This window comes from Rutidosis leptorrhynchoides, chromosome 2 (genome assembly GCF_046630445.1).
Source record: "Rutidosis leptorrhynchoides isolate AG116_Rl617_1_P2 chromosome 2, CSIRO_AGI_Rlap_v1, whole genome shotgun sequence".
Classification (NCBI taxonomy): domain Eukaryota; kingdom Viridiplantae; phylum Streptophyta; class Magnoliopsida; order Asterales; family Asteraceae; genus Rutidosis; species Rutidosis leptorrhynchoides.
The window spans coordinates 479527211-479538034 of NC_092334.1; the positions used below are offsets into that span (position 1 = coordinate 479527211).

Consider the following 10824-nt stretch of genomic DNA (forward strand, 5'->3'; position numbering starts at 1 on the left):
GTTTGATGCATACAGTATTTTATGATTTATATAGTCAAGATTTTAAGGAAGTAGACCTTTCCGAATATTATACAGAGTTAGGAAAGTGTGTTTATTTTTCAACTGAACGTTATTAAACCCGATTAGAGTAAGTACTTACAAACCTAAGCTAGCTCGATGGTAGTTACACAATTAAGGTGTGCTTGTTTACCTTTTAATTGAATGGTTCAACGCAAAATGCTAAACCATTCATCATTCAACACAGTTGTTTTTCACTTTTGAATGACATTTCGAATGGTCAGTTGAAAAACTTTCTTAACCACTAATCACCTAAGTTTTTTATAATATTTTCTTCAAATCATATCCAAAACATTTAACAAACAAGTATATTGAACTTTTATTTTTGTAACATGTTAATAAGCTAATTTTAAGCGATTCATATCTCATTCAAAAAAATTATCAAATAGTTTATTTTAATTCAAAGACTTTGAATCATTCAGATCGTTAAGCATTCAACGCTAAATCATTCATTTTTATCAAATGCATCATTAGAGTAGCAGGAACATCTTACAGTCATGAACATTATAACCTAATAAAATGCAAAAACAACCTAAGCCCCCTTAATAAGAGACATAAAGATAATATATTTGTGTTCACGAGTTATATTCAATGGCCAATATGGTCCAACTTTTCCATATATAATGTTGTCATATATGTGTCACATATGATGAATGCATGTATACACATCCATGAGTATAATTTAATATCTGGCAAGTTGTAAAATTATGATTTGGTAATGTAACTTTTGTAAACAATATGACATCCCTTCTTCCATCAACATCTATTTGTTCTCCATATATATTTAAAAAGACTACGAATTGTCTTCCATCAACATCTATTTGTTCTCCATATATATTTAAAAAGACTACGAATTGGCTGTTAGCCTAGCGCGCAGTATTGAGTATTGAGGTGAATCGAACCCTTCAATCAAAAGGTCGTGGATTCTAGTACAGAGTGAATATTTATGTTAGTGAAAAATTTGTGTAAGTTTGTGTTTGCCTTATTCAACTCGGTGGATCTTTTTTTTTTTGGCAAAAAAAACGATAACATTAATAACGGATCCGAAGATCAACTCATACAACCGATACAAGAGAATCCAAACTACGAGATCTAGCCGTACTAAAAAACCAATTCAAACGGCTCACCAACTGGGTGAGAAATCACGTTTTACTAGGAGACCAAAATACAACTAAAGCTATAACCACAGGAATCTCAAATACCGATAATACTACACAGACACACGACTTAACGAACATAACGGCGTCAGCGATCGGAAGAACGCCTATCGCCTTCGCAACAATAGAACAGAAAAAAACCAGTGTCTGCACTGCTCCCCGAGTCGTCAAAAGAAAGGCCCTAACCGCAAAAATCCGAACGAACCCCCGCATCTTGAACCAGATCTCCAACTGGGAGATCGTCGCCTGGACAAAACCCGAGAGCACCTCGAAAAGATAAAGAGCGCACCCAAAACCACAACTCAACCCATCCCTACCCCAACAAGGCTCACGTGCCCTCCACCACCACCATCAAAACCCCCTGCCACCAATAGCCGTCGACTAGTTTCCAAACGTCGTCTGATAAAAGAGAGAACGGAACCAGTCAACAAACCACCACCACCACCGGTGACCACCACCAACGGGGTGGTGAGCCACCGTGAAGCGCAACATGTGATGCCCCGTACAAAACCATCGTGTACGGACCATCAACAACAAGATCATTACAAGGTCAAACACTATATGCTATTTCAAAATACGTTTGCATTCATGATAAAAGGTGATGTCTTAACCAACATCAATGTTTAACAACCAAAAGTATGCTTCAATGAATAGAAACAAGGATAATAGTATGTGACCCATAGGTCGTTACAAAACGTAGTTTCAAAAGTAATAATGTTTATGAATGCAAGATAAACGTTCATGCGGTGACATCTCTAAAGCAGCGGGTGTCTACAGCAAGACTACAACAGCGGAAGCGGTTAACCTTAAGCACCTGAGAAAAACATGCTTAAAAACGTCAACACAAAGGTTGGTGAGCAATAGTTTAAGTATAACAGTATGTAAGGTAGGCCACGAGATTTCAGGGCTTCAACAGCGTTTCAAAACAGTATGTAAAGTATATGTTTAACCGTGGGCACTTGGTAACTAACTTAACGTTTATAACCCCCTGAAAGTACATTTGGCGAGTGCGTATGATTACGAAGTATTAAACACCCGTTAAATGCTAGCGCTACTAGCCCGAGTGGGGATGTCAAACCCTATGGATCCATATCTAAGATTCGCGTTCACCGGTTCAAAAACCAATGACTAAACGTTACCGAGCTAAGGGGAAAGTTTATGCGTTGTATAACCCACACATATATAAAGTTTAAGTACTCGTGCCTAGTATGTAAAACGTAAAATGCGTATGTATTCTCAGTTTCCAAAATAGTTAAAGTAAAAAGGGATGCTATAACTCACAGTGGTAAAGTAGTAAAGTTGACGCGGGAAAGGTAAGCAAGTATGTTTGTCCGAAAAGGTCCTCAACCTAAGTCAGAAGTTACTAAGTCAGTAAATCGTCCCAATAGGTTTATAAGTATGTAAATTAGGTCTTAAGTATCATCATCATTCATCATCAAACAAAAAAAGTATAAAGTAAGTTTCATTCTAGAAAAGCGTTTAAAACAAAGGTTGACTTCGATCAGTCGCCACGGCCTCTATACAAACTGAAATAAGGTGAGACCAGTGGCCATGGCTCCGTATATAAGTCCTTTAGTTGCTGTAAAAATTCCAGAAGCAAACTCGTCTTCGTTTGACCGTGGCGATGGTCTAAGTGCGCGTAGGTCAGAATTTTCAGCACAACGTTAAAAGGACATAGTGACGTTCGGAGGGCCATAAATCCTAAACCGTAACTCGGATTAAGACGAGGTCTAAACTGAAAATCATCTACTCGGACCGACCTAACTGAAAATAAACTTTACAGTAGCCCAGGTTACTGATCATATCTCCAAAAACAGTAAACAAAGTGCTTTGGTGGGTTCTTGGTGCTCGATGCTCATCACAGTTCTCATCCTTGATGCGTATAGCTTCAAGTGTACAACTTGTTGATGTGTTTGCATCATCTTTACCAAGTTTTGACCATCATAACACAAGTGCAAGTCTAAGATAAGTAGCACAACTCATTTAAGGGTTGTAAGTAGTTTGATGAACCAAAGTTACATCAAGATCTTAGATCCGACACATACATGAACTCTAAAAGTAATATTAACCAAGTTTTGACTATTATGACACTAGTGTAAGTCTAACATGTGTAGCACAACTCACTTAAGAGTTGTATGAAGTTTGATGAACCAAAGTTACATCAAGATCTTAGATCCAACACATACAAGAGTTATAAAAGTAATATTAAGCTACAAACTTGAAAATAACTTAAGTAAACAAGATCTTAAGTTGTAGAACATGGTTCTTAGTTAGATCTTGAAGATCCTAGACTCAAAAGTCTAGATCTAAAGTTCTTAAGTTAGATCCAACACAAGTATATGAAGTCATAACTAAAAAGTTATACTTCCATGTTCTTGAACTTACAAAGTTAACTTTTAGTTTTAAGAAATATGAGATCAAGATTAACTAGTAATACTTGACCAAATCACAACTTTAAGGTACATAAAATGAAGAAATAAGTTAAATCTACAAGTAATAAGTTCATGGTTGTTCATACTTTTAAAGATTCAAGCCAAGGCTTTGATCTTTAAGAAAGTAAACTTTAAGTTTACTTCATGAACACAAGTATGATTATAAACTCATGAACTTTCTTTAACAAGTTTTATGGAAGAATCAAAACATAAACTTGATTCTCCTAGGTTCTTTATGTTCTTGAATAAACAAGATGATATGAAGAATAAACTAGAGAGTTTGATTCTTACAACTTAGTAAGTAAACAACAACTAAGAACAAGTAACAAACAACAACAATGAACAAGTAAACAAACAAGCAAATGATGATGATATGTATGTGTATATAATTCGGTTTTTGTGAAGAAAAAGAAGAGAAATAAGTTTCTTACTTACAAATATATGAGAGAAAAAGAAAGAAAGAAAAGTAGCAAATGAAGTGTGTGAGAAATGAGGTAGAAGTATACATGTAAGTAGTAAAACAAAAAGCAAAATTTGAATCCCTCCTCCCCATGGGAAGCTCACGGCCATGGCCAAAAAAGGCAAGGTCAAATGTTAACTTTCAAGTATTGGAGAATGGTGATAGCTTAGTATGGAAATAAAGCAAAATGGTGTGGGAAATATGCAAGTAACTAGATTCTTTACTAAGCTAATTTATCTAGTTGTAACCTATTGTAATACTTGCATAAATATGGGCTAACTAGTCCATTAAGGATGTAGGGTGGGCTTCCAAGTCCACTAATCATAAGTCCATTAATAAAAGACCAAGTATGTAACAAATTAAATAAATAAGCCCAAGTAATTAACTAGTAACCTTAGTTAATTAAAAATGATTAATAATAATTAATCATGAATGCAAATAATATCTTAAATATTATTCGTGAAAAGTTTGTGTGTCACAAAGACAAATCGGGGCACGTAAAGTCAAGTACGATAACAAGTAAATGTATAAAAATACATTCATTAAACACAAGCATTAATAATAAATATTATTAATTAAACGTTGGAAAAATCCAGGGTCGTTACACAACACCCAGAAAACAAACGAGAAAATGAGGAAGGGAACCCCAACCCACGGTCTACTGTTGACCACCACCAACAGGTGGTGGTCCACCGAACCACCACCGGAAAGGAGAGAGCAACTAAAACCAAAGTCGGAGAAGAAACGCGACGGCGGTGAAGAAACTCACAAGCAACCATAGCCAGAAATCACCACGAAAAACGGCGGTGAGTGGTGGCTATAACCGTCGGAGCAAACTCCGACCACCAAAGGGAGAGCGACAGACAGCCGGGAAAAGGAAACAAGAAGAAAAAAGGCCGGACCACCGGCGAGATGCCGGTGGCCGAAAAGGGAGAAACAAGAGGGAACTACAAAACGGAGATGAAAGGCTGTTGAAAAAGATCAACAAAGTAATATACCGGAGATGAGATGAAAACTTGAAAAAGTAGATCTAAACAGGTTATGAAGAGGCTTTAAAATGAAAGAGGAGTCGGAGTAATTTGAAATTGATCGGAAAAAGTGGGTACAAACTCGATGGATCTTCTAATAGACAAATTTAACTTATAATTCATTTGTTCCATATTAATAGTCCACAGACACAAAAATACATAGTTTAAGGAAATGTTATAAAAATATTGTATTGTTTCTTTTCCAGTTTTTCTGTTATTTTTTCTTTCACTTTTAATCATGTCCATATACATTAATGGTATAATAGAACTTTATCTTATTATTCTTATCTATATATGGAAGTGGACTATTAATTTGGAACAGTTCAAAATGAAATATTGAAATATCAATATGGGAGGGAGGGAGTAGAAATATTTGTATACAACCATTATCAAGCCGTCCAATTACATTTGTCGCAAGCATAAACATGTATTTAAATCACGATAATATAGTACTCACTGCATAAAATTCTTAACCACAATTACAAATGACTCACCGACACACGTTTGCACAAGGCACGTGGAACTTTATGTGTTTGTACCAAATGAGTTACAGAAATAAAGATATGATTTAACCACATATTTATGTGTAGACGTTACTATGACTGGATATGAATGTGCTCGTCAGTTTGGGCTGGTTGCACAGGAAGATGACCTTTTTCTTGTAAGCTCTTGACGGTATCGTATAACGCCGTTTTAACGGGCGTAAACTCAAGACCCAAATCTTTCAGTTTTTGGTTCGAAAATTTGTACGGCTTTGCTCTTGGCTTTGAGTCATCTTTACATCTGCAAATTTAACATAATCTCATTTAACATCCTTTTGTCATTTTTTTCATTATCCATAAAAGAAGCAAAGTACATATTATATTTATCACAATTAATTAATTAATAATTAATATAAGTCCATATAAATTAGTGTAGTGGGTAAGTGGGCCCAGGCCCATATATTGATCATGCACGAGGAGGGACCATATATGTGTGGTAGTGCGGTGACGAAAGGGATATTGTGGTTGGTGAGGATTTATATCTAGCCTACAAAATATACATAAATATATTTTTAATATATAATTGGTTGGTATAGTGTTGTTCGACTTTTTGTTCTTGATAGGTCAAACATTGCTTTCTACTAATTCACTCTTGTCTTTTAGTTCATCCACATTCCTATTCCTATCTTCACATCTAATCTAATAAACCAATAAATTCAAATCATGTTATCATGTTTAGATTTTCTTTAATTTCCAATCTATAAATATACGTTATTACATATAAGGATTAGGTTATCTCTGTTTAGGTTACTCGAAAAAATGTACAAGAATAGTCCGGACTATCACATAACCATTTTCCCTAGTCACTGCTAGCAATGAGATTTAGATCCCAGACCTCTTACGAGAAAATCAGGATTCCAAACACTAAGTTATCTTAAAATGGTTAACTTAATACAATAACATAACACGAAATTACTTACTTAGTAGGAATAGGGTATTCCGGAAAAAATTTAGCTAAGATTTCAACCACTTCTCCACGATGAAGCACACTCTCAGCGCATAGGTACCGACCAGAAGCCGAGGGAGTCTCAAACAACAAGATATGTGCTAATGCCACATCTCGTACATGGACATATGCTTGGACCGAATTGGCATAGGTCTTGGCTGCGCCTGTTAGATACTTTAGTATATGAATAATGCTGGCGTTGATTGTAGGTTGCAACAACGGTCCCAACACCAACACTGGGTTAACCGCGACTAGGTCAACCCCTCTTGCCTTAGCCTCATCCCATGCTGCCTGTTCTGCTACTGCCTTTCCATAGCAATACCAGTTCTGCCATGTCAATGTGCAAATATAAGTTAACATTCATGTCTCAAAACACCATATAAATTGTTAACCTAGTTATTAATTTTATACTGTATTTAAGTTGAAAATTGTATTTAATTCCTTATCGTTCAATAATAAACGCCAAATTATTTAAAGTCATGTCAAAGGAAAATACCCTGATCTGATGCCCAAAAATTATCCAATTTCTTAACAACCTTTATTCCATTATAGTCCAACAACTTGTTTGTTTGTAATTTGAAACAGGGTTAGGTGAACCAAATACACTGGTTTTTATTTTATCTAGTTACCAACTAAAATAATTGTTATCATGTGTAAAGAAAGTGTTTTAGTTACAACTGAAATTATCTTAGTTAACAAAAATAGAAATCAACTTATAATGGAGTAGTATATTTTGGTGTACTCAACTCTCTAAAAAACGAAAAAGATAATAAATAAATTAAAATAAACATTACTTGTTTAAAATGTGCCAAAAAATGTATATGTCATGCGCATATAAGTTGTCTGTGCTAATGTGTAATACGGAGTAACATCTAAGTAATGATAAAATTAACTAAGCAGTAAATTGATTTACTAAAGTATATTCCAAATAAGGAAAAGGAATTTAAAAATAATACAATAATAAATAATTTGTTATAATTTATAATTTTATTTTATTATATGTAATACTAAAGTAAAGAATACAGACCAAGATGATGGTAGACTAGCTTATAACTTATAAGGTTCAGTTGGTAAATGGCAACATAGCACCTTACCTTTTATCGCTTTTTTCAAGTAGTGAAATAAAACCACTCTCCACTACTTTAAGATAAATATATGTGTCTATCACTTTTAAGTAGTGGGAAAAAAAAACACTCTCTACTGCTAAATTAGTATTTCTCTATATTATTATTTCACTATTTCTTCTTTTTAGGAAGTTATCCCACATCGGTCAAACAAAAATAATTGTATGCATATAAGTTAAAGGGTAAGTCTCTCTATCACCAATTTGTTTTAAAAAAGAATGAATTCTTAGACTTATGTGTTGTGCATGTTATTAATTCTGTTACTTCTATAAACGTTTATAATCATACGAATATCATACGAATCTAAGATTTATTTATTTAAAAGTATATTTCTTTACTATCAAGGCTTAATTTTTTTATGCCTTCGTATTTTATTGACAACTTCAAAGTTCTAGTATCTATAGTTAAAAACAAATAAACAAGTCAAAATACTACGTATCTATTTATGGACTTTGAAATTAACGTTTAAACTTTAAAAATTGAATAATCATAACCATGCAAATGGAAAAACGTACAAGTCACACACACCAGATAATGGCAAAATGCAAATGTTAATATATTACTAAAATTTAAAGAGCGAGAACATTTTCATAATTCATGATAATGCATGTAATATCAAATTTAATATGTGTGAGAAGTTAAGTGTGAACGAACCTTTGTGTTCTTGCAAAATTCAAGATCACTCCAACAACTCTCATCAACAACATCATCAGGACTCCGGTTCGGGTCCATATAAACGGCTCCTATCGATGACGTGAACACTACACGTCGAACTTTAGCTTCAGCTGCAGCTACTATTACATTCCTTGTTCCGATCACAGCCGGCTCCACCATTTGCTCCTAATCATAAATCAGAGGCAACTATAATTAGTCCCAATAAGACATTTGTTTAATTAACTATTAATTATCCGGATTAATTAATTACATACAGGATCATCGGTCACTGGTGAAGCAGTGTGGAAAACACCATCACAACCGTTTATGGCTTCACGTAAGCTCTCGAAATCGAGAAGATCAGCTTTGCATAAAGTTAATCTCTCTTTCGCTCCTTCGAGCTCTCTTAGATGATTATTCTTCTGATCATCTACATAATATCACAAGAAACAAGACATGTTAGCAAACCTGTAATGCAAGAAAACACGACTTGAGGGTGAAAAGGATAACATGAACTATGAATGTACTCGTAATTTTTAAGGAGACCAAGGGTATGTTTAGACCATATTAGGTGGAGCTGGACCATATTAGGTGGAGCTGGTAGCTAGACTGGTAGTTAGAGCTTATCATAAACACTTCTTTTTTCGAGAAGCTAGTTTCTATAAGTTTCTTTTTTTAGAGCTTCTTTTATACATAACATCTACTTTTGATTGAATGTCAAACATAGATCATAACTGGTAGCTTATTAAAATCTTAGGCTTAAGTTCTTATAAGCTCATCAGCCAAACACACTCTAAGATATAACTTTTTTACCCTTATGTATTGAAATATTACACTAATAATTCAAATGTTTGACACTAGGGACCCTTTAGTATCCACTAAGTACCGCCCCGGAGATTTTTGACAAGACTGACAAAACAAAAATGTTTCACTTGACATTTTTAGCCTCCTTAAAATTCAAACAACTTTTTTGGTTGTGTACGAATCACGAGCGAATTACCTGGATTACGAACGGTTCCTCTAACGATATAGCCTTTCTCAAGTAGCAACTTGACCATCCATGAGGCGATGAATCCGCCGGCACCGGTGACACAAATGGTTTGAGTAGCTACCGGAGACATGTGATATGAAATGTGTTGTGTTTTGAACTTTTGTTCTGTACTTTAATTTTAAAGATGTGAATGAAGTTTTAGCAAAAGATGAGGATATTTATATATAAATTAAAGGCTCTCACGAGCTTACCTACCGTCTGCTTTGGCGTACCATTTAGTGCCTAGTCAACAATTGCAAGTCTTTTTCTTTTCACCAATAACATAAATTAGTAATTTATTTTGTACACTCGAACTTTGGTTTAATTAAATAAGGTTTTAAAGAATACTTGTTAAGGTATATGAATATGAAATGTCTATTAACATATCATCCTCATTAATAGTATGTAACATTTTATAGAACAACCTTAAAATAATGTAAGTAGCTTAGGAATCGTCTAAGAGTGACCAAAATGGAAGGAATCTTTTAAATCATTCATCTATTTTATTTTATTTTATTTTATAAATAAATAAATACGTGTTTTTATTTAAGTTAGTTCTAATTTTGATATTGAATTACGTTTATTTTCTCCACAATAGTGTACGTATACCGTACCATGACAACAACAAAAATATGACAGTGCTATATGTTTAGTCTATTTGTAAGGCAACAATTAAGAGATTTCAAATTAAGTTAGCATTAAAATTGAAATGTTTGTTTGGCCGCTTGTTTGACCAGATTTAGATTTTCTTTTGTATCGATTGTAGCTGTTAATCTTTGGTCTTTTTTTTCCGCCAAAGAAGGTATTGTTAGAAAACATGAGATATAATATATTTCGTTTTAACAACAAGGAGTTGACATAGCAGTGGTTACCTAACTTTTCATATGGGGGGTCAGGGTTCGGCTCTCACTCGCTGCAAAATTTCATTTGTTTTTACCCACTCATTTTTAAGGGTCTCGAAGATTGCAGACGTCTTGCATTTGAACCTCACCCAATGGATTTTACCACACACGATGCCCATATGGATTCATTGTGGAGATTTCCTTCCAATGGGCGGTAAGACTGTAATAATTTAACCAAGGAGGTGATTGGGTGAGTGAGTTCCGATATCGCGTTCCGACTTCCGTCAGTGACTCTTAATTGCCGTTCGAAAAATTATATTTATTTTAATTAAAAGTTATAGCGTTGTAATTTATAATGTTTAGTAGATGCCTAAGTTGTTGGTGTTCCATTATACCACTCATAATCATGACGTGTTTTCCTGAAAAACTGAATTATCAAATTAGTTATAGACTTATAGCATTACAAAGCCATGGCGCTCGGATAACGTGTCCGCTGGAATCCTTCTTAGGATAGTCTCATAGGATAGACTAGCGTGGATTTATTTTTTTGGG

The 10824-nt window shown here is 34.3% G+C and overlaps 1 protein-coding gene across 1 annotated transcript; it reads right to left on the bottom strand.

Moving 5' to 3' along the window:
- Positions 1 to 5498: 5498 nt before the first annotated feature.
- Positions 5499 to 9590, bottom strand: LOC139892628 (cinnamoyl-CoA reductase 1). Its single transcript, XM_071875733.1, has 5 exons — positions 9401 to 9590; positions 8676 to 8830; positions 8401 to 8586; positions 6597 to 6949; positions 5499 to 5917 (listed from the first exon to the last, which is right to left on the bottom strand). Exons 1-5 carry the CDS (start codon positions 9519 to 9521, stop codon positions 5731 to 5733), a joined length of 1002 nt encoding a protein of 333 aa, XP_071731834.1. The 5' UTR covers positions 9522 to 9590; the 3' UTR covers positions 5499 to 5730.
- Between the last annotated feature and the right edge of the window lie 1234 nt (positions 9591 to 10824).

What these genes read in the sequence shown, in the direction of transcription:
- LOC139892628 (XM_071875733.1), bottom strand. Translation starts at nt 9,521, where the DNA reads ATGTCTCCGGTAGCTACTCAAACCATTTGTGTCACCGGTGCCGGCGGA. An exon ending in CACCAGTGACCGATGATCCT is followed by an intron (nt 8,587 to 8,675) that starts GTATGTAATTAA and finishes ATTTATGATTAG; the next exon opens with GAGCAAATGGTGGAGCCGGC. An exon ending in GAATACCCTATTCCTACTAA is followed by an intron (nt 5,918 to 6,596) that starts GTAAGTAATTTC and finishes TTAAATTTGCAG; the next exon opens with ATGTAAAGATGACTCAAAGC.